The sequence below is a fragment of the Rhea pennata genome, chromosome 1 (genome assembly GCF_028389875.1).
Source record: "Rhea pennata isolate bPtePen1 chromosome 1, bPtePen1.pri, whole genome shotgun sequence".
Lineage (NCBI taxonomy): Eukaryota > Metazoa > Chordata > Aves > Rheiformes > Rheidae > Rhea > Rhea pennata.
The window spans coordinates 5,278,564-5,305,160 of record NC_084663.1 but is presented as its reverse complement, the minus strand read 5'-3'; the positions used below and the strand labels follow the sequence as shown (position 1 = coordinate 5,305,160).

Here is a 26,597-nt window from a genome sequence, read left to right as displayed (position 1 = left end):
ACCCATGGAAGCTATGCAGTAAATGCCATCAAAGCAAATGCAAAAAAAAAAAAAAAAATTTTAATAAAGAAAGAAACAGGTTCCCCTTCTTACCCCCAAGCATGAAACACTTTTAAGTCAACAGAATTTAATCTAGTTTATTCTCAAAAAAAAAGGAGGAAAAAATATGAAAACCAAACAAAAAGCAGGTCTTATCACTAGCAGTAAATAAATTTGTACAACCATTCAGTCTGTATAATAGGATGAAATAAATCTACATCTTTCTTATTTTGGTGCGTTGAATTATACATACAAACAACAATTACAGGAACTTGTTCACAATGCATATAGACCTGGAGAATGGCTATCTGAAAACCCCTTGTTGGCAATGTCCGCATGTTAACACTGATTGCCTGACACCATTGGTACTTCCTATGTAAAAGGCCCACGGCCCGAAATGAATGATCTCCCTACAGGTTTTATTTATTTAGTTATTTAGTTAGTTAGTTAGTTAATGCATCATCAAAACCGCTCTAGCCAGCCCCCTCCCCCTCCCCAGAAACGAAAAAGAAACCAAAAAAAATCAGAAAATAAAATAAAAGGAGAAGACATGACTGGCAGTTGGTCCATTTGTTCGTAAGACCGTGTTTCCTCTTGGTCTGCATTGTTTGTTTCTCTGTTTTTTTTAAATTGTCCTCCCATCCTCTTTTTTTTTTCTTTTCCTTTAAAAAAATCCTCTCGGAGTCCTCCATGCATTTTTCTTTACAGTTCCCCAGATGCAATAAAGTCTTCCTCAAATGTACAGTATTTCTTACAATATAAGTTATATGCAATGTTCAGCATTTTTTTTATTTTATCTTTTTTTTCACAGCACTAGAGATCCTGTCCAATAGGGAATGCAAGTTCTGAATGGCTTATTCACAAATGGTATCCAGATTCAGTGGGTAAGAATACATAGACGCCATAGTGAGTTCCTTTAAAAAGTGGCAAACATCACTTTTTTAAAACATTTTTTTTGCTTTTTTCTTTTTTTTCTTTTTTTTCTTTTTTGTGCTTTTTGTTGTTTTTTTCTGAGGTTTTTTTAATTTTTTTTCGCTTTTACGCCTTCAAATAACATTTTTTTATTATTATTCTTTTTTCCCCCTCCCATTTGATTCCGGACGTCAGACCCATAACCGCACGCCTGCAAAAATGCAAGTATATAAAGTAAATCTCATTTTGAGACCGTAAGCATTCAGCAGGGGAGTCTCTCGCTAACCCATGGCAGTGACCATACTGGAAGGGTGGTGAGGTCCGAAAGAGAGGCTGGATGGAGGGTGCATCGGTGTCGGTGTAGTCAGCATGTGGCTGGAGTGACTGAAAGGTGAAATGTGGCTGATGGAGGACATGTGTCTGGAGAGGGCGGCGGGGTTAAAGGAGCTGCTCTTGGGAAAGTCTTCAAGGTTGTCGTGGACCTTTTTGCACTTTTTGGATTTGCTAGACATTTTTCGGTTTCTGGTCTGGATTCCTTCTTTCTTCATAGTCAGGGGTCTGTTAATCTAAACAAAAATCAATTATTTTTTTTGTGCTTCCATCCCTTCTCCCCAAACCACCGTGGGATTCGGGTACCCGAAGTCTCAGCGGTCCTTGGGATGTTCTGGGGAAAGGCAAACCAGTCAACAACCCCCACCCTCCCCACCTGCTGTCCTCCTCCCCAAAAAGTCCAGGTCGGGGATGAATCTGCCCTGGGAAGTTTCAGGAAATTCTAAGTCAGACTGAAACTTCTGAGGATGAGACAAAAGCAAACTGCTGGCAGGGTCTCACCAGAGCAAAACACAACCAAATAACTTGCAGGGGTTAAAAATTTTCAGCTATCTGGGCATTAGGTAACTTCAGTGTGTTTGGGAATGAGACTAATCGTTATCACCTTGAAATATTCCCTATAGACACCAGCTCACCCTGAGGCTTCCTCACTGATCTCAAACCATGAGCGACAACAGCTGTTGGGATTTCAGGGCTGTGAGGGATCCCAAACCTCCACAGCAGCATTAGGGAGTTGGGCAAACCCTTCACAAAAGTGACTGATGTTTGTACTACTTGTCCTCTTTGGAAAGATTTTGCTCTGACCATGCCCTCATCCTTTCGGGTTAATTTCTGGCATAGAGCGGTATCTGTGCTGGCTGGCAGAGGGCACATTTTCTACTTGCATGCGGACATATCTGTAGGAAACTAAAGCATTATATTCTCCTGCATGGATGTATGCAGCAGAAATAGCAATCCCATCAGGGATAGGGAACGGTAGCAAAAGATCTATCTAACTATTGCAAGGAACTCATTTTGCTGCCTGGAGAGCCGGCGTCACAACGCACATTAGCGTAGGTACCACGAAAGCCTCAGACACCACCTTCGGGAAGGGACACCTAACAAGCACAAACACCCTTAAAAATCTGGACTTGGGAGCCTACATGGGGAATTAGTCAGGCACAGGTCTGTGCTGGCTCCTTTGTATGACTTCATCCATAGCAGAAGGCAGTCCTCAAGGCAGTTGAGGGAAAAATACCTAGCTTTGAACATCGCTTTTCGTAATAAATGTGAAGACACAGCTGTGCTGATGGATATTCTGCAAAGTGCAGAAGAGGAGGGAAAAACAGACGGGTTTTCCACTGGGAACTACTGTCTCAGCCCTGGTGAAGGACAAAACAGAGATGTTCCTGCAAGGATCTTGAGCAGATCTCCATTTTTTATCTTTCAAGTGAATGGAAGGGACAAAGTTGCTCCCTTCTTTAAGATCACAGAAAAGTTTATCTTCTTGCTTATAACCCACTGCTTGGTGCTTTCCACCACAGCAGAAGGATCTCTCACTGCTTTCTCTCCCTGGGGAGGTCGGGATACAATAGCTCCCTGTTACACACAAGGACAGAGCCACGGCAAGAGGAAGGAACAAATTCAGCTGCTCCAGTTTAGGCAATGCAGATTTCATCCTCTCAGTCAGCATTAGGGACCCCGGGCTCTTCGTAACAGCAGCGACAAGAAACTGCACCTCATCCTAAAAACGGGCAAACAGGAGGCTCACTCTAACTTCACACAAAGAGGGAGCAGCCCAGCTTACAGACCACGAGAGGTGGGAAAGAGGATGCCCACTCAGGCGCAGACTGCCAGGAACCCTGGGGCAGTATCAGGGAAAAACCTCAAATGTCATGGGCCTTAAATACAATATCACCCTTCTCCTTGGCTTCCTGTCCTAACAGAGAGGACTCGGGCCCTCACACAAGGAAGCCACTCAACTGCTACACCGCTAACAGCTCTGGCTGAGGCTGCTAACGGAAAAGCTCTGCCTGGCCCATTTTAAGTGAACCGTCAGTGACATGTCCCTCAGGTTCAACGTTCACGAGGCAGCCTCAGGTGACTGTCACAGGGCAGCAATATTTATGCCGTCAGCACAAACCACCTTCCAGCCCGCTGGCCAGCAACTTTGCGATCAAGCCTATGGGATGCTGCCTGGGTCCCCACAGCGACGTCTCCCAAATGTCACCCAATTGCAAAGGAGCCGTTGGCCCCGGCCATGATCTCATGTGAACCTGAAAGATGGGAATGCCATTTTTTCTCAGGATGGCAGAAAAGCCAAGGCCAGCCCTGCAGCTGGGGTCAGAAATGCCATCTGCAAACAGATGAGAACTCAGGGAAATAGCAATAACAAAGACCAGCACAATCATACTGGCAAGCTGGAAAAAAATTTTGCTTTCCACTGACTTTAAAGAACGGTCCCAGCAAAACTGAAGTGCTCCCCAAAACATCAAAGTGATGAACCTATCTCTGCTTCTGGGGTGTATAAATGAGAGCGCCAGAGGGAAGCCCTTTTCCATGAAAATTCATTTCAATAAAAATGACAAACACATGCTACATCAAAATTAAACCAGCCCAACACAAGTATATGAAATTCATTAATTTCATATTGAGCCAATTAATTATGGGCAGCCTGGTTAGAAATTATGCTTTTTGTTTTATCATATGCAAAAAAAAAAAAAAAAAAATGTTCTGTTCTTGGGACACACAGCCCTGCCTTTTCTGAGGGCTTTTTACCAAAAACAATAGCAACCTACACATTTCTATGAGTACAGGCCAATCTGCTGTGCACCTCCAGCAAGTACAGGCCCTGCCACCCATCCACCCAACTCTGAAATGAGTGAAGGCTTATCCCATTTCTAAGAAGCACTAAAATAACAAGGATGAGAATCTTATATTCAACAGATCAAGTCCATGGGATAGTCTTACATATTATAGGTCTGATCTTGTTCTGATTGAAGACAATGAGATTTTGCCATTGACCTCAATAAGGTCCTGTCACTGAAGAGGATTTATCCTTTAGACATAGTCATTATAATGTTGGGTTAATCTTCCAGAGTGGCTGTATCTTAGAAAGCACTCTGGGATGCCACAGGATGAAAGGCACCATATCAATGTAAAATATTAGTCATTGTTAATAGTGGTGTTAATGTAGGCTTCTCCTGCTGAAGTCAGTGAGAAAAACGCCAGCAGCTTCACTAAAAGCCAAAATGCACCCCAAGATTATGATGATGATTACTTGAATCCTGCTGACAACTGGGTTTGCTTCAGCTGTGGAAATCAACATGAAAACAAACGCCAAGAAAGAAATGGTACTGGTATTATTCCCTTTTCACTGATAGGTAGAACTTAAAAACCAGGCAAGCTTCATCTTCAGATGAATCCATTAAAATACACTGACAACGTGAAGGTCTAAATAAAATTCATTAGACAGAAATGAAAAACAAAATGGGGAAGATAACACAGCAGCCAGGAATTTCCTGTGTCTGATCAACTACATCCTACAACCCCACCTACAACACAGTAAAATCGTCTTCCAAGTGGCCGAAGGCCTTCGACTGGCACTGACGCAAACCTTTTGTGGACTGGGCTGCTTGGAAGAGACATGCTCGATGAGCCTTAGCAATATATGCATTTCTAACATTTCTCTTGACTCGGAATTGGTGCAGATTTGGATACGCAAGAGGAGCAAGACCTCAGCCTATACAAATGGATATTGCACTTCAACAGGCCAACACCAGCTTGCACCAGCCAAGGAAACCTGTCCATGTGCAATCACCAAACTTCCTCTCTACCCTGAGCTGATTAAAGGGTTGTGCTAGCTCCATGCATGACATGGTTAACATAGCTGGGTACTTCCTGAGGGAAGAGGGAAGCCATCTCCGTAAAGCTACCACCACCGCCTTACCACCAGTCACAAAAAATCACTTATATTTTACTTCTGAAATACAGTGTGGCCTTCACAGTTACTGACTCTAAAGCAATTTGGGTGGCAGAAAAACATTGTAATCCTTTGCCACAATGGATCTTTGGAGCTGGGGGTGGTATTTTCAAGGGCTAATGCAGTGACATCGCCCATTTCTCATCAGAGTAATAACTAAGCATTATCTACTGGGAAAAGTTAAAAAAAAAACAAAAAAAAAACTATCCATTCATAGCCAGAATCTGATATCCTCATTCAGTCATATTGCTGTACATATATCTCAGTCCTCTGGGGGTTTCATTTAAGTAGGTCCAATTAATGGAGTTGCTCATAAGGCAAGATGCTACTTGACTTTAGTAAGTAGCTGTGCTGAGCTTTTCAGCAGCTGACTGTGTTTTTAATGAATTTGAAAATGGTTCCAATCTGCTCAAGGCCTGCCCCATGTCACAAATTTCACAGCTGGATCTAAGCTTCCCTAAACAGTGGGTCTGGGGTTGATTCAGGCCAATCACGTTCACAACATTATTGCATAAAAAGAAAAAAGGAGAGAGACAGAGAGAGAGAGAGAAGGAGAGATTAATGATGGGTGCTCTCACAGGCTTGTTTCTGAAGAAGAAATGAGAAATTCAGACACCAGCCTAGACACCTTAGGGGGGATTCCTACATTCAAATGTCTACAGTGTAGTTATTTACATCTGAATTTACCACCCTGCTTCCATTTGTAGTCATGGAGAACAATAGATTCTTGAAAGGTGCAAATCATCTCCAAACACAGACATCTCCACCAGGTCCAACAAGTGACACCCGAGAAGCACCTATTTCCTTCCATGGATGGTGCTGGGGGTGAGGGGAGCAGCTCTGATACAGGTGTCCATACTGTAGGTGTCCCAGGTCTCATGATCTGACCCCTATCTCTGGTGGCTGCAAGGCCAAAATGAAAATATAGCATAAGCACAGTTCCTCGCTGTGAAGTTGGCTGACTTTGCTCCTTTTTGCCATGGAAATAGCAAAAGAAGAATATTTTCTTATGATATTTTGAGAGTTTTCACTCCTGGTGCCTAGTCCATCTCTTTTGTTTTCAGTGATCAGACTGAGAATTTGATGGCAACTATTGTTTGCTACATAGGACCCAAAACGTGCTGAGACACCTGCCAGCTAATGAGTAAACAAATTTTCCTTTTTTCCGGGAGAGATGTTGGTCATGGAATACGTGAAAATTTAGTCTATTTTTTTTCTCTTCTACTTGATCCAAACTCATTTCAGTCCAAGAAACCAAAGAGTTTGAAATAACAAATGGAAGGGACTGAGACATCACAAGTGTTGTCTGTCCCATGAAACTCGATCCATCTTTGATGTGTTTGTGTGGGTGGACATGAGGGCAAAACATAGGCTGAGATTTTTATGTGAAATATAAAGCAAATGACCACTAGGAAGTAAAAGAAAAAAAAAAGAAAGAAAAAAAAAAGAAGAAGAAGAAGAAGAAGAAGAAGAAGAAGAAGAAGTGATATCAAAGCAAAGAAATTGAAAGTCTTTTCCTTCTTACATAACAATTATTCTAATGCCACATATGGAATGAGAGTAGCAGGAGTGGCCTTAAGACTCCATTATTAGCAGTATTATTCACAAAACACTTTTTAGATCCCTTTAGCTCTTTCCCTATGGTACATATCCCTGGTTCCTGCAAGCTGGCTTTGCATGGAGATATTAGATTAAATCTGCCAACCACTTCATTTCATTTCTTCTTCCCTTCCATGACAGATGCTTTAAAATTCACATCACAGGTTGAGCAGACTCTACAACCCACTAACTAAATCAAGTCTTCTCTGGTTTAGGAATTGCTTGCGTCAACGAGGGCAAACAGGAGACCTAAATAAATCATCTTTGGGGACTGGTGGAGGGACGGGACAAAGACAGCCGCAAACCGAAGAAAGATCTAAATAGTTGCTGGCACATTTTGCTTTTTTCCGGAGTTCGTACTTGCTGCAGGAACCAAGCTGTGCATAGAAGGGATATCAGTTTGCAAGGCGGCATGTTGTCTTTTCCAACGCGCTGAGCCCAATCAGCGGTGGATAATGTCTCTCTGTGTTGATCCACCCCTCCTTTCTTGGCTCAGGCATGGGAAAGCTCTAACATTACCCTTGGCCACTCCTGTTTTATAACTTCCCAAATCATATTGACTACGTTTGCCCGAGAGGACTGTTCCTGATGCCGGCCTGTCACTCAGACCCTCAAGCTCCCCGAAGGGAGGGCTCAGCACCGTCAAGGACCGCAGTTCCTGAAGTCAGGAAGCATTTGGACCATGGTCCCCTGGAGCAGAGGCCCCGCTGTTGAGTGTTACCATCACACTTACATTGTGCAGCTTGTAGTAGAGCCCGCAGGCGTTACAGACGGGATCGCCGTTGGCATTTCTCCTCCACAGGGTGGTGGTGGTGGTCTGACAGTTCGCGCAGGATGTGCCCGCCCTTCTAGCTGCAGACTGAGGGAAGGAGCAGGGAGACACGGGGTGGAGGGTTGAGGGAGGGGAGAAAGAGAGGGAGAGAAAAGTGCCAGTGTTAAAAAAGATGCAATCAGCAAAATTGCTGAGAAAGAAAACAGCAACCATGCAAGACTGACGCACATCGGAAGAGGCCTCCAGAAACTGGCTTATGAGAACAAATAGTAATTCTGAAAAAAATCCCTGAGGTACTTTAATCCCAAATTATATACGAATTGAATCGGGTGCCAAAGGGCATCCTAAAAAGTGAGTGCTAAACCTCTGATAGAACTCATCAAAATTAGCAGCGCTGGCACAACCCATTCCAGAGGGAAAAATATTATTTAAATGCCAGCATGTCTTTCCATCTTAATTCCTCTGACCCCCCAGGGATCTAATTCTGCAGCGAGGGCCTGAACCAACAACTGCCGGAGTCAATGGCATGACTCACGCCAGCTTCAACGGGCGCCGGGTGAGACCCGCGTGGCGTTTGGTGGGCAGCTGCACCTTGGATCTGACCACAAGCGAGGCCCAGTCCTGTAAGTGCAGCTCAGCTTCAAAGCGTACGGGCTCCAGATCGGAAATAACATTGTGGCAAAGAGTGCAAATTCCAACTTTCTAATTACACCCTTTGACAGCCTAAACCTTCATGTTTATTTAAGGATGGGTAATGAGCCTGAAATAAGAATTTACCATTTCATAGAAGGGGAGGAACGGCAAAAGTATACGTGTCAAGGTGTACAAAGGACTTTTTTTTGTTAGCTACAATAATAATTCATCAAGGTCAAGTTTAGCAAAGTCATTTCTCTTTTACATGCATGCATTTGTGTTTATCATTTAAAATTTGTAATTTCGGCGAACAAATTATCCTTCTGCCACTGAAGGAGGAAAAGGAGTCTGCAGACTTTTAGATGAATGCGTATGCATGTTTGCGTGTGTGCGAGTGCCTACAGCTCTCAAAAAAGACCTTTAGATCCCAGTCCTATCTCTTCTTCATCAACATGACATAGTCCCAGAGCTCTGATTTCATCCTGATGCATTGCTTTCAATGGGACTGCTCATGTGCTTAAAGTTAAAAAATGTGCTCAAGCGATTTGCCAGATCATAGCAATGCTTGGCACCTTGCAGAACTGAGCCTTTAATGCTCTCTTTTGTGCTATTACTGTTTCAAATTTACCCCTCACCCCACACAGCCGCACATTGTAGCACATCCAACATTAAAAAAAAAAAAACACCGCATCTTTGGATACCATACAACAAACCCAAAATGCAAACATGGACACTGGCACAGCTCTAGCTTTAATACCAACTCTTGTTAGGTCATGTTGCAATTTTAATCATAATTGAATGCAGCGTAGGTGGAGAGAGGATGGGTTGGTTTTGTTTTAGGTAGAGTAGGAATTTTTTTTTAATTAGACAAAAAAGACTGTCTAAAAAATAAATAATATGATGCCCACAAGAGTTAAGAAACATCACAGCAAGTCTGCTCTAATAGCAAGGGGCTCTCATGAGCCGATTGCACAGACCTCAAGGAAGAGGCAGCAGAGAGGCTTCAGCCGTGGCCATGGGCCACTGGCTTTGTGCCAACGGTGCAGCACTGGAGCTGCCAAGAGAGGGGCAGACCTCAAAATGAGCAGGACGAATCCTACCGACTTGGGGGGACTCTGGAGAGTCTCAGAATCAAAGGGAGCTTTGCCTGATCACCAGACGGTATAAACCAAGCTGAAATGAGCTGATCTCAAGCACAAGGAGGACCTCGGTTGACTTCTGCTGACCAAACGTGGGATTACGCCACCTGCCCACCCAATATGGCTCAAGGCAGAGGGAAGGCAGAGGCTGCAAGAGGGGAGGTTATCTTTGAGAAAGAGATGAAAAAGGGCCTGACGGCTCCGTTGCCCCACTTGCACATCCAGCTGCCACCACTCTGTGGGGCCACAAGCAATTCCTGAACCTCAGCACACCGTAATAGGTCTTTCGGTGCAAAAATCCAGCTGCACGACAACAAGCTGGTGCCCCCCCCTACGACCCAGAGCTGGTGAGCCTCAACATGGCTCATGCGGGCAGGCGCGTTTGCAGAGCCATCATCTCACCCCAGCCCCGGGCAGCAGGACGGAGTGGGGGGAAGCCTGCAGCTTTCTGCATGCCCGGCTCCCGTGGACCACAGTGGGTGGCTCGGAAGAGGAGCAGAGGCCGGATCGAGTCTCTCGGTGGCGGATTTGCTCTTATCAGACCCAGAATCAAGCCTAAGGAAATTTCTGAAACCAGTGATATTTGACTCAGCCCACACAGGGGAAACATCCCCTTTGAAGATATTTGGGGTTTGTACAACGCGCTCACCATAACGTCTCATATGGGAAATGTATTTAAAAGACACGCCTAGTCACCATCTTGCTACTTTCTCGGGATTTTAAAGAAATTCTCGTCTGACTCCTCCTAAAATGATGAAGCGCAATGTCCACGGGCTTCTTTTCCATCTGCTGCATTTTGCCTGTGAAACCTTGGAGTTGTTAGCAGAGTATTTTAAACCCTGTGCTCTTCTGGTCCTGGACTGTACCTCTCATGATGTGCCAGTTCCTACTGCAGACACTGGCAGCGGGCAGGAAACAATGAATAATAACGTTATTGTAAAAAAAAAAATCCCATTCACTGTCATTAGCCCAATCCTGACCACATAAGTAATGAGATCAGTTATAAGGCACTTCATGCCTTCTGTAGGACCAGACCCCATGACCTAGTTGCACACGAGGGAGGGTGCAACCTCAGCACATCAACCAAAGTGTTGGTGTTGATCAAAAGGTGGAATGAAGAAAAATGTGGAAGGAGAAAACGAGTGCTGATAAAGATGCTTAAGGGAGGGATGCTTGCAGAGTCCAGATTTATATGGGCTGTCCAAAAAGCTACAAGTGACAGCTTCCTAAAATTAGCCTGAGCCCACATAATTCTGCATATGGGCCTTCTGAGAAGCTGGCTATAATCCTCCTAAAAATAGCACGGCTGGACATCGAAATGGAGAGCTTTGGATCCACGTAGGCAAGAAAAGGGAGAAAACAAAAACAAACAAAAAAAAAAGAAAGAAAGAAAGAGAGAGAGAAGGTTTTATCCTAGTCTCCGCAGCATCAACAACAAGGTGGGAATGAGGACGGGATGCAGGACCTTGCAAGTGGGGCATGTCGGCTTGGTCCTCCCGGCCCGGGCCGGACTCCTGCATCCACAGGATCCCCTGGAAATGGAGGCTCGCTCCATCTCCCGCAAAGGAAGCATTGGCAAAGGCACCCAATGAATTTAATAAGGGTTGGGCTGGGTTCTCAGGATCTCGGGATTTATTTTCCTTCTCTCCCCAGCCCTTCGCAGGCCTGTCATTAGTTTCATTGCGCCTGGGATGAAACTCAATATCAGGAGAGAGCAAGTCAAGCCACAGACATATACAGATCTACATATATATGTGTGTGTATATATATATATATATATGTATGTATGTATATATATATTTTTATATATATATATATATATATATACACACACAAACACACACACACACATATACGCAATGAAATGCAAATACAGTCCCAGCTCTGTTGCCTTCTGGGGGTTTGGTTTTTGATTTTTTTTTTTTTTTTTTGGAGAAGGTTAGCAAAAGAAACAAATGTAGATGCAGATAGAGTTGGAAACCTTTTCTTTTTCTCAGAAACTACAGAAAGAAAAACCAAGCAGAAAAATCAGAAGTTTCTATTTAGCAGAGGATGTATCAAAGGATGGGAACTTTTAGTGACTTAGACTCTTAACTGAAAGGCCCAAGATAGGGATGGTTTTGCAAGACAAGATCTGCCTTTACATTTTTGCCTTTTTCTTTTTTTTTTTTTTTTTTTAATAACAACCTTTTAAAATGCATATATTTATTTATTCCATTTTGCATGCGCTGGACTCAGGGTGACTCGGGACATTCTTTCGTGGCTCCATCAGGCACATTTTGAAAGCTCTCCCCCACCCCGTTCCCAGCCGCTTTCCTATTCTGCCTCCCCCTTTGCTTGTTTGGATATGCTCAAGCTCCTGTGTGTTTGGGTTGGGGAAACGGAGCTGTTGTTTATGGGTTATCTCCAGGGCTCAGATATCCGGCAGCTTTTTCCTAGGAAGTTAACTTTACACATAAAGAGAGAACGAGGAAAAAAAAAAAGGAAAAGAAAAGAAAAGAAAACCATGTGTGTTTAAGACAGTAGAGCCAGGGGAAGGAGGAGAGGAAAACAAGAGAACTGCCCCAAAATTAAAAATCTCAGGCTGCACTTCCCTCCCTAGAAAGCTTTTCCTTTTTCTAATAAGGCTGTGAAAGACCTGCGTGAGTTAAGCAAGATCAACATTTTCTTATAAGGGAAAAGAGAGCAGAGCAAAGCACAGGGACGGTCTGCCTTGCGTTGCGCTCTGCGTGCAGGAGATTTGCGGGGGGCGAAGGAGAGACCTTGCACCTCTCCCAGATGTGCATGGCCTGAAAAATGCCACCGCCGCTGCCCATCACGCCACATCCCTGTCCCGGGCTACGCGCAGCCTCGGACGGCAAATAAACCGGCCCAAATCTGCAGGCCTGTCGCAGGGGAGAAAGATAAATAGGTGCCTAAGAGTTGCCCGACCGAAGCCACCAGCGCCTTGACGCTGAGCCGGAGAGCGACGGGATCCGGCCCCGCGGGACGCGCGGCGCCGAGCCGGGAGACGTCCCGTTCGCCCCGCGAGCTCACGAAGGAGAGGGGAGACTTGCTTTTTCCCCGCGTTTCAAGCAGCGCCCAGCAGCCTCTCGGCGTTTTTAATCATAATGAAACCAAACGTGCCTCAATTCTAAACCTTCAATAACTTCCCAGGCAGGGAACATATTTTTTCCCCCGCTTGATATATTTTTCCCCTTGTGGTTTGCCTGATTATTTGCCAAATATACTTCAACGCATTTATTAGCCGTGCCCACAGCTTCCAGACCTTTTTGTGGCTTCCAGGGAAATTCATAAAGCGATCGCTGGGGATGCTATAACATATTGCCTGGATATATTACCGTCGCAAGGTCTGAAGCTATTATTTCTGATAGTTATATGTGCACGTCGCCGTCCCCCAGCTTGGGTGGTCCGAGGCACGCGCTCAACTTGACACGCTCGCCGGCCCTCGCACCGGGATTGCTCGCAGATGTTGCCATCCACTACCTCCTGGCCGCCTCCACACCAACTCGGAGCGAGTGGCAAGCACCTACCACGCAGGAATAACAGAATTTAACGCCCCCCATTGCTCCGGCACAAATGACACCAGCAGGTTCAAAAGCCAAAAGGATCCTCTCAGGCCAGGTCTTTGCAGGACCAAGACCTCACTGATGCCCAAAAGGCTGAGATCACAGCAGCCAACCTGCTCCCCAAAACACCTTTCCAAAACACCACTCTTCCAAGAGGGATGGCAACTTTGGGAGCAGAGGAAAGACGTCAGGGAAGTCTCTGAGAAATCCTGCTCTCCTGAAATGTCTTTGGTCACTGGGAGGAAAGAACTTTGCTCTTCTCCCCAAGGGCTACATGCCTTGAGTCACGACTCTACCTCCTGACAGCCCCGCACAGAGGCCTCTGCCCTATAGCGACCTGTAAGCTCAGTTCTGTTTCGCGAGAAGTCCTAATGAAGGCTGGCCCTTTCTTTTTTGCCGGTTTTGTAGTTTTTCAAGATTACTGAGGCTCACAGCAGCTGCGAGTGTCTCTGTGGGCAGCACCCCCCTGTCTCTCTGCCATGGTAGGATGAGATTTCTGGGTGGAATGAGTTTCCTCTCTCTGTCCTGGGCTCAGAGCAAGGAGCAAGAGTTGAGGAAGAAGGAAGGGGCGGGGGGAGAAAAGAAAAAAAGCAACTCACCAGCCTTCTCTTGGGTTTGATCAGGGGCCGATTCTGCCCGTTCATTTTGTGATAGAGTCCACAGGCGTTACACAAATAGTGCCCGGTGCCGTCTCTTCTCCACAGAGGGGTTGAGGTAGCCCCGCAGTTTACACACTCCCTGCCTTCTGGAAACAAGAGAGCACATAGTTCACTTAGGGAAAGTGGAGGTGAAAAGGCCTGGAAAAGCTTTCCCAGCTGCCCCCCTGCCTGGAAAAAGCTCCCTCCTCCCAAATCATCCGACAGACCCATCCATGCCAGACCCAGTCTAGCCACTTGAAGCTGCATACTGCTTCCAGGACGTTCATGTCCAAGGCCACAGCTGAGCCACATCCCAGGCCTACGTAGAGGAGAGCCACTCCAGGCAGGGCCTGATCCTGTTTCCCTCCCCAGCACCACCCTTAGTGTCTCCCAGCAGGCAGCATCCAGCCTGTGGCCCAGCAGGGACAGTGATGATAACCCTCCAGCAAACCCCATTCCAGCCTCAGGGACACTTTGGAGAAGCTGAGGCTTTGGATCTGCTCTCGACCTTCCTGAAAGGGCCTTACTCAGGAGGGGAAGGAAGATGAGGGGCTGTCAGTGCTCCTGAAGGCACTTCTGCAATGTCAGGAGCTTCCTTGTCCCCTCTGGAGACCGGGCTCCTGCAGCTCCTGTCTCACTACATGGGCTAGGTGAGCCTCAACAGGCTCCAAACCAAGCTGAGGTCATTCTTTCTACCCCAAAATCAGAACCAACCAGCCCGAAAAAGGAGTTTCCAACACCACAGGGACAGATGGATACCAAAAAATAAGTCCCTGCTCCTCTTTGTAGGCCCCAGGGTCACTCTTCAAGCATTGCCCTGTGTCGCTATCCTGGGAGACGGATGAGCCGGAGAGACTTTTCTTTGGACTTAGGGCAAACCACATGAAGGTCCCCAAAGATAATCAGGGATCCATGACCACAACACCCCCTGCCACTGCCAATGCTCCTCCAATATCAGCTGCTGATTCGCTTCTCGATTAAAGTTTCCCCAGTGAGCCCCAGGGGCTGCAGACACCAACCCACGGCAGCCCCGCTCTCTTCGCCACCGCGCGTGCAGTCTGGCTGTCCACCCCTGGGCACCTGGGGGTCCCAAAGAGCCTCAGGACAGCCTGAGCCCTGCCCCAGCTCCTTCCTCTCCTCCTATACAGCAGCCTGCTGTCCTCCTCCAGCCGGGACCCACCACCAATCCCACCCCCCAAAAAACCCGTCAGCTCCCCGGCTCTGAGGCACGAATTGCCCCACGAGATGCACTTTGCCCCGTTGTGTCACGATTATCGCAACAGGCTGGTGCTCTGCTCCTGTGTTCGGGGGAAAACCTGCTCCTTCTCAGCCTTCTCCCTGAGGGCTGCACAGGGTTTTGGGGGGGGGGATCTTTTTTCTTTTTTCTTTTCTTTCCTTTTCTTTCCTTTTTTCTTTTCTTTTTCCCTAGCTCTTAAAGGTACTCCCAGCCTATCTGAGAGTAGCAGTGGAAAACCTAGGCTGGCTGGAGCACAGCTACCAGCGCAAAGCTGCCTCCCCGCTCCCCTAGACTGCATTTGGGTCCGGCGGCACACTCAAACGAGAGGCAGCCGCGCTCTAACCACAAACGGCAACCGTTTTTCCAGAGCCTTTGCACTAAACCCCTCTCTTCTCCACTTTCCCCCCACTGAAAAAAAATAAAAAATAAAAAAGTTTCTCCCTCTGGTCCTGGAAAAACACCACCCTCCCTCCTTTTCTTCCATCCCTTCGGCTACCCCATACCCTCTTTCTCCTCCCCCCCCCCCCAGCACTTGGTCTGTGAGCTTCCCAGCTTGCTAAAATCGACTTGTGAAAAAAGAAAAAAAATAGGTGTTGCTCCTGGGGCTGGTTTATCACAAACCGCAGATGTCTTTCTAGAAGGTAAAGTAACAGAAAGTGGCAAAAGGAAAACAAGCGAGAGGGGAAGAGGCAGAGGGGTTGGGGGGGGAGTGGAGAGACGGTTTGAAAATCGGGCGCAGCAGCCGGGGGGCACCGCGCACCGCTGCCGCCGCGGGGGCTGCGCTGCCGGGGCCGCGCTGCGCGCCCAGAGCCCGCAGCCTCCCCGCAGCAGGGCCAAGCGGGGAGGCTGCCCCGGTTATACCGCGGTCGGTTTGGTTCCTTCCGCTTAAACTGGGCATTCTCGGGCTGTTTGAGCGTCTTTCCCTCTCTTTTGTTTCACTCCATCTCTCTCTCCTCTCTCGCTCTCTCCTGCTTTCACGTACAAAACACCCAGGTCTGGGGGTTTTTGTCACTCTAACCGCATCCGGACTCTATTAAAGTTCCTGGCGCTGGATAAACAATGCAACTGTCGCGTGCAGCAGTCTGAAAATAATTGGATTAGCTCAAACATATCAGCTAAATAGAGACAGTCCCTGCTCAGACAGACAGAGTAAATGTCACCCTGGAAAAACCCTGAAAACTGATCTCATTCATGCCAGGCAACCCTGCAGCAGCCTCCACGGAAAAAAAAAAAAAAAAAAAAAAAAAAAAAAAAGGAGAGAGTTTTGACTAATCGCCCTTTCCTCTGCATATGCGCACACATATGCACACGCACACATATGCACACGCACACATCTGCACACGCACACACGTATACACGCAAACTCGCTCGCAGGGACACCCCCACGCAGCCCCACTCCCGCATGCTCGCAGGAGAAGTCGCGGGGAATTTCTCTGCAAGATGCACACGCACACCCGCGCACACAAGCCCCGTCCACGTAACTCCGCGCAGCCAGAGCGGCTCCGCCGCGCCGCGGCCGGCAGCTGCGCGGGTGCGCACGGCCGCGGCAGCGCCTCCAGCCTCCGCTCTGCACACGGGGACATCACGGAGGGGCTTTGCACGGGGCAGCCCGTGAACCGAGCTCGGTCTGCGGACCGGGCCGGAGCTGGAGCGTGTGAACTCGCCGCACCAAGGGGGAAAAAACTCCCCCCTGCTCCGCCGGCGCGGCATGGGAAGAGGCCCCGGGCTGCGCCGCGCTGGGGAGAGCGAGGCGGAGGGCGGCGGGGGGAAGCTGGCTGGGATTTAGCCCCGTTATTAAAACACACAGAGAGACACTAGATGCTGCGGTTCCCTGGGTTTCGTTTCCTCATTAGGCGCCGCGGTGGAGTTTGCGGGGGCCCAGGGAATTTAAAGCCTCCTCCACCGGGAACGGCCTCGATCCCTCTTCCCGCCCCCCCCCCCCCAAACCACCACCACCTCGCCTTCATCACGCGTGTGTTTGCGCTCATCCCCCCGCAGAGAGGAGAGGAAGACGAGGCCCTGCGCCTTCACCCCCCACCTCTCGGCTCGCTTTCACTTCTGCCCTCTCCTCTCCCTTGCAATGGGCACGGAGAAGCCAAAAACCCTACCTGTGCTTGAGCGTGCTTTTGGTCGCGATTTGCACCCGAACCCCGTAGGCGATCCTCCTAAGAGGCTACTGGGGGGAAAAAGTCCAGAGCCATATTCTGGGACATAAGGTGGGTAGGTAGTGATGGGGTGATGAGCGGAGGAGGTGGCTCCTCCTAAAGAGGCCATGCTGCTCCGGGAGTGAGACGACTCCAGCTTCATGGTGTCGGCCAGGGACACCTGGTATTTGATGCACTCCTTCTCGTCCTGCCGGGTGGAGCCGGTGGAGCCGGGGGTGGAGATGGACGGATCCGGGGACACATCTTTGGGAGGGGTCGGTGGGAAGGTGAAAAGGTGCGGGCTGGAGTGGCCGGCGGATAAAGTGGAGGAGGAAGCGGGTGGGTAGACGGAGAGGGGTCCCGGCGAGCTGTGGTGGATGGAGGTCTTGGAGAAGGGGCTGAGGTTCCAGGGGGAAGCGCCGTGGTGGCTGCCCAGCGCCTTGCTCCCGTCCAGCCAGGGCAGGGACCCGTGCAGCAGCGGCGGGCGGCACACCTGGCTCCCTGCTCCGAGAAAGCAGAAGCAAAAAATAAAACAAAATAAAATAAAAATAAAAATTTTAAAGCGGGTTGCACTCCCTGGGCCATGCTTTGCAACCCGTGCGACCCCGGCTTGGCGCTGAGAGTGGGCTGAACCCCTTCCCGTTCCCACCGCCACTTTCCAAAGAGCACGGCTGGAGGATCAACCAAAATTGCACCTCATCCTCGTGCTTTTAGAAATAAAAATAAAAAAACTTGAATATCCCAAAGCTGAGACCGGACAGGGCTGGTGCCGAGGCCGGGGCTCAGGGACCCCGAGGGCTGGCAGCCCTGGGGCGCGGAGGGGGAATTTGGCCAACCCGCTTCATTTTTTTCCCTTCCATGCTGACTTTTAAGAGAAGATCCTGCATGAAATTGCCCCGGTGCAGAAATTATTTTCCTTAGCTTTAAAAATAATTTCCCAGTCCCAACCCCTGAAAGCAGCCGTAGGCTGCAAACCCTGGGAATATTCTCCCCAAACGAAGAGGAGCAGCTCGCAAACGGGGCAATAACCTTTCCTACAGACCTACTTTACTTTGCAAACCGCCACGGTTTGTCCTTTTTTCTTCCACGAGGCTGCACTTTTAGGCAGTTTTCTCGTAATAATGCGGCACGTTCACAGAGTACCAACTGCCTCAAAAGAAATTCTCCATCCCTACTTATCCCGAGGGATGCTTCAGTTGCATTTGGAAAGATAGGGCTGGACCTTGCAAGCAGACACAAGATTTACGCAAGCAAACCTTTCTGCCTTTGGTTATAACTGTTCTTAAGGAATCATACCTATTATTTTAAAATAATCGCTGCCCTTGCCAAAAGAAAAAAAAATAATTCTGCCCAAATCCATAGCGAATTTAACAAAATGCTATATGCTGAAAAATGTGATTATTTAACTGGAGACCAAGTTCGTGCCTACGACTAAAGCCCTGGAAGCACATTGACGTCCAGAGATCCTTAACGTTTGTAGGTATCGTGATATCTGTCTTTAGAGGCTATTAGATCTACAGAAGGAGACATGCAAGCACAGATCTATAGAGGTACAGATAGCTGGAGAGTTAGTGCAGTATCTACGTGCATGGCTGTATGTGAGCTTCAGTGTGTATATAAAATCTCCAAGCACCTATGCTAGTTTTCACCATACTAGACTTTCGTGAACAATACTGAAAGTAACTGCTCTAAAGGAAGGGAAGGTGGGTTATACGAATAGAAAGGGTCAAGATTCATTATCTTATCCAGGAAGTAGCATAGTAAATAATATTCAGGCTAGATCAGAGAGACCGCATTTCCACTTTCTGCTGATATATTGAAAAAAAAAAAAAGAGAAAGAAAGAAAAGAAAACAAAAGGAGGAAAGGACAAAGGCTGTTGATCCTCCGAAATAACTGTTTTAAAGGGACTGGCAGCAGAACAAGGCAGCTACTGAGAAGAGTCTGATGCCGGGACTCTGGCTCAACAAGTAGCTGAGGTCCGAGAGCAGCCCCTGAAACCCGCTCGGCTGCAGCGGCCGCTCGCTCTTCCCAGTTAGCCGCCTCTATTTTAGGGTGATGTTTCCATTTCAAGCCTCGGGCTTTCTGGAATCGCCACTACGGAGGTCACGCCAACTTAGGAAATCGGAGTCTGCTTTTCTTTCCTTCATCTCTCTCTCTCTCTTTTTTTTTTTTTTTTTTTTTTTTTTTTTTTTTTTTTTTTTAAGACTTTTCCGCATTTTAATGATACGGGCAAACTCCAGCGATACCTACTGAATCTCTCTGATTCTTGCTAAAAGAGGCCCCAAAGCCCTCATCCTTGCACGGGCTTGGGCCTCAGCAGCCCCAGCTATTTTGCCTTCTCTCTAGAAGCCAGCGTATCAGTTGTAACCCAAGAACAAAACTCACATTCTGGATCACTACATTCCTGGAAAACTTACAGAAAACCGTAACAGGTCTGACACCTAATTAGACTACGGGATTTTTTCTCTCTTTTTCTGTCTTTTTTTTTTTTTTTTTTTTTTTTACATATATATATATATATACACACACACACATATATATATATATATATACACATATATATATACACACACCATAGTGCGGCCCTGAGAAAACATGCAAAACTTTTGCATCAAGTCTAACACGCTGAGTGCAAAGTAAACATCCGAAGCGTGAGGACAGTCATCCTCACTCTGCACCTTGTTTCTGAGATCACTAATCGCGCAGGAACAAAACACAATACAAGAATCCTGATTTTTAACCTATTAAAAAAAAGGGGGGGGGGAAGAGAGAGGAAGAGAAAGAAAGATGAAAAGAAAAGAGAGGGAGGAAGAGAAAGAAAGATGAAAGAAAAAAAGAGAGAGAAACAGAGTGAATGAAAGAGAAGGAGACGAGAAAGAAGAAAAAGAAAGAAAGAAAGGAAAGAAGGAAAGAAGGAAAGTGAAAGAAAGAAAGAAAGAGAAAGAAAGAAAGAAAGAAAAAGAAATAAAGAGAAGGGAGGAAGAAAAAGAAAGGAAGGAAGGAAGAAAAAGAGCGAGCCTGCCTGGATTTTGATTTATTTCCAAGAAGCCAACCCAAAATTCACCCGTGACGTAGCTTCCCCGCCGTCAGAGGTCTCCCCCGGCGGCAGCAAGGGGCGCCGGGGCGGTCGGCGGCGCGGAGCAGGGGCTCCCCGCCGGGCCGGGCCGGGCCGGGCCGGGCCGGGCCCCGCTGCCCTCTCCCCGGGAGGCTCCGCGCCGGCGGAGGTTGCGCGGCCGCAGAGCACACTCACCGTGGTGGGCCGCGGGGTACCGCTGCACGGTGGCTCGCACGGAGTTGCCGTAGTAGGGGGGGACGGGGTTGCCTTGTCCGTCGATGTTAAAAAGTACATCCACTTCCTCGGCGAGCGGATACTGCGCGGGGTCCATGTAGGTATGGCCGAGCGGCGGGTGGTGCGAGTCCGGGTGCTGCCCGTTGAGCACAGCCGGGTGGTGGTGGCTCACCCACCGCGGCTGCTCCGCCGAGACCTCCATCTTCCGAGCTCGCTGCCCTTCGTCGTCCTCCTCCTCCTCCTCCTCCTCGGCGAGGCGCGGAGGGCTTGCAGTCGGAGGGGGAGACGGCGCGGAGCTGATGTAGGGGACGGGAGGGGGGTGACAATAACAACAACAAAAAAAAACCTTAAAAAAAAAAAAAAAAAAAAGAAGAAGAAGAAGAAACTCGGCGAGCTCAGGGGTTGTTTCTGTTTTGGTTTGGTTGCAGTTGGAGGGGGTGAGAAACGATTGACTCCAAAAAGAAACAAAAAGGAAAGGAGAAAAGAGGAAAAAAGCAAAATAATTTTTTAAAAAAGAAAAAAAAATAGAAGGGAAAACAAACAAACTCGGGGGAAAAAAATCTCTACGAAGCGAGATCCCCTCGATATCTTCCGCTCTTTTGCAGCTGTTTCTCTTCTTTGATCACCTGTAACGAGAAAGAGGAAAGGGAAGGAGCCGAGAGAGAGAGGGAGACGGAGAGAAACGTGGTTGAGGAGTTCTGAACTTTAGCACCTGACTTTTTAGGCAGGAGTAAACCCATCCCATCCCTCGGCAGCGATCCCTGGGAAGTCCACGCTCTGCCTGGACCCACCTCTCCCAGCGCCTCTTTCTCTTTCGCTCTCTCCCCTCCCGGCTCGCAGCGAGGGAGGGAAACCGAGCGGCTCTAAGCGGCTCCTGCCGCTGCAGCGCTCTTAACTGCCGTCTCTTTCTTTTTCTTTCTTTTTTCTTTTTTTTTCTTTTTTTTTTTTGTTGTTGTTGTTGTTTATTCATTTGTTTATTTTGCTCAATTTGCACCTGAGAAGCTCCAGCGGCTTAAGCCGGTGAGAACTTTGTGCCATTCGCTGCTTTGGAGCCTAGAGCCACTTGGATTACTCACTAATTATTATGCAACCGGGAAAGAGGGAAGAAGGGTGGGAAAAAATAAAAAGAGAGGAGGGGGGGATAAAGCAATAAAGAAGAGGCTGGGGTGAAGGGAAGGAGCGAGCTTTTGCAGGGAAAAGGCGGAGGGGGGGGAGAGAGAGGGGAAAAAAAAAAAAAAAAAAAAAGACAAGTTGCTCGAGTTGCTAAAGAAATTCAGCACAAACCTTGCTGGAGAAGTAGTATGTGACCCAGGAGGGATGAAGCTGAAAGTGCTTGATCAGATCAGATTGTGCTCGCTCTCCCTATTTTTTTTCTTTTTTTTTTCTTTTTTTCTTTTTTTCTTTCTTTCTTTTTTTTTCCCTTTTTTTTTTTTTTTTTTTTTTTTTTTTTTTACAGGGAAGGCATTCTTTCTGAAAGGAGCAGGATGGCGCCAGCCGGCTCAGTGCTTACAGACAGCTGTGGCGAGACGCAACTTAAGGAGGTTCCAGTGTCATAAGCACGGGGGAGGCGGAGCCTGGCCGCGGCTGAGGAGGGGACCGGCGCGGCGCCTCCGCGCTGCCCCCGCCGCGCACCCCGCGGGCCGCGCCGCGCCGCAACCCCCTCGCCGCGCCGCGGCTGGTTTCACGAACTCCTTTCTTTTTTGCTTTATATATATATATATATATATGTATGTATATGTATACATACACATACTTCTTTTTTTTAAGGGGGAAAAATAAGTTTTCTCGCTGGCCGAGAAACTCCGCGAGGGCTACGCGTGCCTCGCTGACTGCGCTGGGAGAACTCACGGCTTTGCGCGGAGACGGCGCCGGTTTGCGGCTTTACGCGCCGGGGCCGTGCGGGAGCCTGAGGAAGGGGCGGGAGGAGCGCGGAGGGAGCCCGCGCCGAGCTGGGGATGTGCCGGCGGTTACGCCGGGCAGGTGCAGGAGCGCCGCGGGCTTGGCGACGGGAGATACAGCCACGTCTCCTTGTGCAAGGGTGCAAGGCCTAAGAGTCGCACAAAGGTGTTTTGCGTGTGTGTGCGTGTTTTGGGTGTTTTTTTTTTGTTGTTATTGTTGGGGCTTTTTTTTTCCTAGGACATGAGTAACGTTTGGAAATAGCATGATTTGGAAGTTTTTTTTTTCTCTCCTAGTTATAGGGGCAACGAGGGCAGAGGCACGCTGGCCAGGCCCGAGGGCCGGGGAAGGGAGAGCGGCCCGGCTGCACCCACGCGCGGGCGCGGACGCGCGCGGCGGGCAGCGCGGGCGCCCTGCAGCGCCGCCCGGCGCGCAGCAGGGGCCGCCGCGGCGCTCGCAGCCAATGGGGGCGAGGCGGAGCGCGGGGCGCTCGGCAGCGCCGCGCTCATTGGCTGCCGCCCGCCCGCCCGCCCGCGGCCGCTGCCTTGAGCCAGGGCGTCCCCTAGCGGCGGCGCCGCCGCAGCCGCCCGGCAACAGGTCGGCGGGGGGCGCGAGGCTGAACGCCGGGCTCGGGGGGCTTGGGTGGGGGAGGCCTGGAGGGGAAGGGGGGAGGAAAAGAAAAGAAAAGAAAAGAAAAGAAAAGAAAAGAAAAGAAAAGAAAAGAAAAGAAAAGAAAAGAAAAGAAAAGAAAAGAAAAGAAAAGAAAAGAAAAGAAAAGAAAAGAAAAGAAAAGAAAAGAAAAGAGAAGAAGAAGCTAGGAAGCAGCAGGAAAGAGACAAAGAAAGAAAGAGAGAAAGAAAGAAAAAAAAGAGAAGTACGAGAGAGGAAGAGAAGGAAAGAAGAAAAAGAGAAAAGAGAAAGAGAAGGAAAAAGGGAAAGAAGGGAAGAAAGCGTATGCTAGATGAAAAGAAGAAGAGAAGGAGAAGGAGAGAAGAGGAGAAGAGTCACTTACAGGGTGGTCTTGAGCGCAGTGTCTTTCTGCAGAGCCGGCAAGAAAGAGTCTAGCTCGGGTGCGAGAGGCAGCTGCTCTCTCGAGTTTTTATTCGGGGGAGGGGGGAGGTCTAATTAAAAATTGTTTTTCCCGGTGGTGGCAGAACTGAGCAATTGCCCCTGCTCGGTGTCGCTGGGGCGGGCTTCGCTCCGTGGAGCAAACACCTTCCGCACACATCATTCCCCTGCAGCGCCCGTACCCGCGTTAAGCTTAATATGCAGCCTAGACACTGCTCCTCGGCCAAGGAGCTCCTCGGCAGGCAGAGAAACCGAACCCCGAGCAGCACCCAAATGCGCTTGTCACATGCGCCGATTTCAGGCACCTTTTTTTTTCTTTTTTTCCCCCTACTTTTATTGCCAGCAGAACTGGTGCCGTCCGTCCGCCTGTGGGTTCGGGGGCACGAAAACACCACTTTGATTCTTTTCACCCTACCGTTAAGGCATTCAAACCATAGCGATGTATATGTGTATACATACATATATATATATATATATATATATACACACACACATACACATATGTATATATATAAAAGAATATGTATATGTATATAGATGTAGGTAGAAAAGCCAAAGGCCAACGGGCAGCCGGGGGCGGGCTCGGGGGCCCGGCGCACCGCGGCTGCCCGGCCGTAGCAGGCAGGGTCGGGAGCGGCGGGGGAAGGTCCAGCGGTTCCCGGGTGGGGGGAACCGGGGCCGGGCTCGGCGCTGCCCCCCGCTGCCTCGGGAGCTGCCAGAGCCGCCACCGGGGCCGCCGGGGCCGAGCGCGGAGCCCCGCGGCCCGGGGGGAGCCGGGCACCGCTCCCGGCTGCCCATTAGGAGGACAGGAGACCGGAGGGGGGTGGAAATGCTCCCAGCCCTCCCCGAGCCGCGTTTTAACTCCGCCGCTCTGCTTTCATTTCCTCTCTCCCCGCAGCTAGACGGAGTCCGTTTTGCCTGAAGGATTTTTTGGTTTTGTTTTTGTTTTTGGGGGATTTTTGTTTGTTTGTTTGTTTTTTGGCAGGATGCTTTCTCATTTCCCTGACCCAGTTCCTGGGGTGCACTGGTTGGGGGAGGGGGGTACACGACGGCTGTCTCCTGATGCAGCTCCCCCGGGACACCCCGCCGCCGCGGTCGGTAAGGTGCGCCCGGGCTGAGGGTGCCTCGTGCGGGGAAGGACTTGGGGGGCTGCGGGGGAGGGGATGTCCTGTCCACCCTTCTTCGGAGGAGGGGAGAGATTTAAGGTGGGGGGGGGATCTTGTTTGCAAAGCGTTTGCAGGCAAAAGCATTCAGTCCGTGCCCCCAGTTCTGATGCATCTTACGGAGAGGCCGAAGCGTCTCCTCAGGATTTGCCCCTTTAACCCGGTTCCCTAAATTTCCTCAGCCCCCTCTCCCCCCCAGCCGTCACTGCTCCAGCACTTGGAAAAAGCTACTTTAAAGAAAATCCCATTTAACCACCCCGGGGCGGGGGGCGATGCACAGTGTTGAGCAGGGATCTTTGGGCAGGTGAGCTGGGTCTCTCCCCCCACCCCCCCCCCCCGCCGCCCCACCGTTATAACCGAGCGACCTACGGCCCTGGGATTACGGGGACGGGGTGGGGGGAAGGGGGTGGTCTCCATAGAGGACGCAAAATCGCCCAGCGATGGAGCAAATGTGCCGCTCCTCCTGTCTAGGGGTGGGGGGGAGGATAGGGAAATTATTCTGAAGCTGGTCTCCTTAAAGTCTAAAGGAGAAATGTTTAATGCAAAATCAAAGCAAATAAAATACATCAATAGATACCCCAGGTGTCGTCGGTGAAAGGGGGAAGGAGCGGGAGCAGCCCCGCCGGCCCCGCGGGGCCCCCATGGAGAGGAGCAGCGGACTCCCTGGAAAATCCAGTTTTCTCAGCTCCTCTTCGTATTTTAGACCATGGATGAGGCAATTAGCCCCAATATCGCCATTAGCCGCCGTACAGGGCTCGGGTGCGCGGGGGTTAATTCTGCCGGGGAGGGGAGGGCAGGGTGCGCGGATGCGGGGCTCCGGCTTCCCCCCAGATGGGGGGGGGGGGGGTGGCAGCCGCAGCAGCCGTGGGAGGGGGGAGAAAATGGGACTAGCCCTGAAAAGTCAGGAGGAAACGCATTTGACGAAAGTCCCTGAAAGTCCCAGAAGGCGGAGGAAAAAAAAGGAGGGGGGGGAGCGATGGGACGATTAGCCAGTTTTTTTGCTTCTCCCTCCCCCCGATAAAAAATAAAAAGCACTCAAAGGGTACAAAGGCCTCCCCTTTGCCTCCACTCGCCCTGACCAAAATAGGTGTAAAAGGAAGTTTTTCTGGGCTCCCGGCTGACACGTCGCGGGCTGTCACTGCGGGGCCGGCGACCCGGCAGGCTCCTGCATCCCCCCGTCCCCGTCCCCCGTGCCCACCGGGGCTACTGGCACTTGGTCCGGATTTGACTGCTTCTCCTCGGGGCGGGGACAGCCAGACCCCCCCCCCTTCCACCTTCCTCCAGCCTTCTCCCCCCCCAACCCCCACCCCAAGCCCCCTTTTCGACGACAATTGACTGAAAGCGGATTAAGTTACGTTTGCTGGGCTGGGATTTTTACCAGGGTACCAGAATAGTACAGGTAAAGCTGTACAAACAGCCTGGAGCTACGAATCGGAGGGTTACGGAGAGGACACGGCCCAGGGCAGAGCTCCGAAGATTTTCTTTTTCTTTCTTTTTCTTTCTATTTTTTTTCTTTTTTTTCTTTTTCTTTTTTCTTTCTTTCTTTTTTTTTTTTTTTTTTTTTTTTTTTTTTTGGCTATGTAAAACAACTTGCGCCTGTCTCGAGAGAGAAAGAGAGCAGGAATGGAGGTGGGGGGGGCTGTCACAAGCTGCACTGCTTGTCCAGCAACCCCACCCCCACCACCTCACCCTGGGGCCAAACCCACGCAGCCCTCGGTGCTCGGACCACCCCCCCCCCTCCCGGCTCCGCTCCCACCTCTCTGCATGGGGACGGCTCGAATGCGGCTACATGCTGCCGCGGTAATCTCGGGTTAAACAAAGACGACGAGAGGAAGGATTTTTTTTTCCTCCTCTTTTTCCTCTAATGAATCAGCCAGAAATTATGATCTGTTCCCCCGACGCCGCCCCCTCTCGTTTTATCAGCAAAAAGTGAACCACAAGCCAGCAAAATAATAATAATAATAATAATAATAATAATAATAATAATAACAAAGAGAGAAAGTCCGAGAGGAAAAAAAAAGAGATGGAGATACTAGATTAGCGTTTGTATTTTCTCTTTCAGGGCGGCTCATCCCGAGCGAGTCTTCCCCTCTAGTTTGAAACTAGACATATGGGGGTTTTTTCGCTTTTTTTCCCCTTCCCTTCTTTTCTTATAATGAGTTTATCTCCTTTCACGAAGATCGGAAGGAAACGTAAACACACACCCG

At 49.2% G+C, this 26,597-nt stretch overlaps 1 protein-coding gene across 3 annotated transcripts; it reads right to left on the bottom strand.

The window, feature by feature from the left end:
• Positions 1-96: 96 nt before the first annotated feature.
• GATA3 (GATA binding protein 3) lies at positions 97-21,632 on the bottom strand. Of its 3 annotated transcripts, none has more exons than XM_062595593.1 (6): positions 21,548-21,632; positions 20,225-20,889; positions 16,938-17,474; positions 13,554-13,696; positions 7,575-7,700; positions 97-1,517 (listed from the first exon to the last, which is right to left on the bottom strand). In XM_062595593.1, the coding sequence occupies exons 2-6, from the start codon at positions 20,463-20,465 to the stop codon at positions 1,233-1,235; spliced, it is 1,332 nt and encodes a 443-aa protein (XP_062451577.1). In that variant the 5' UTR covers positions 20,466-20,889; positions 21,548-21,632; the 3' UTR covers positions 97-1,232. The 3 variants fall into 3 exon arrangements, with proteins under 3 accessions (XP_062451577.1, XP_062451490.1, XP_062451661.1); XM_062595506.1 differs by having other exon boundaries at positions 98-1,517; positions 13,554-13,699; XM_062595677.1 differs by having other exon boundaries at positions 1,376-1,509; positions 13,554-13,699.
• Between the last annotated feature and the right edge of the window lie 4,965 nt (positions 21,633-26,597).

Coding starts and splice junctions, on each gene's coding strand:
- GATA3 (XM_062595506.1), bottom strand. CDS start 20,465: ATGGAGGTCTCGGCGGAGCAGCCGCGGTGGGTGAGCCACCACCACCCG. Junction 17,475..20,224: donor GTACCCCGCGGCCCACCACG/GTGAGTGTGCTC, acceptor TTCTCGGAGCAG/GGAGCCAGGTGTGCCGCCCG. Junction 7,701..13,553: donor TCAAACCCAAGAGAAGGCTG/GTGAGTTGCTTT, acceptor TCCTTCCCTCAG/TCTGCAGCTAGAAGGGCGGG.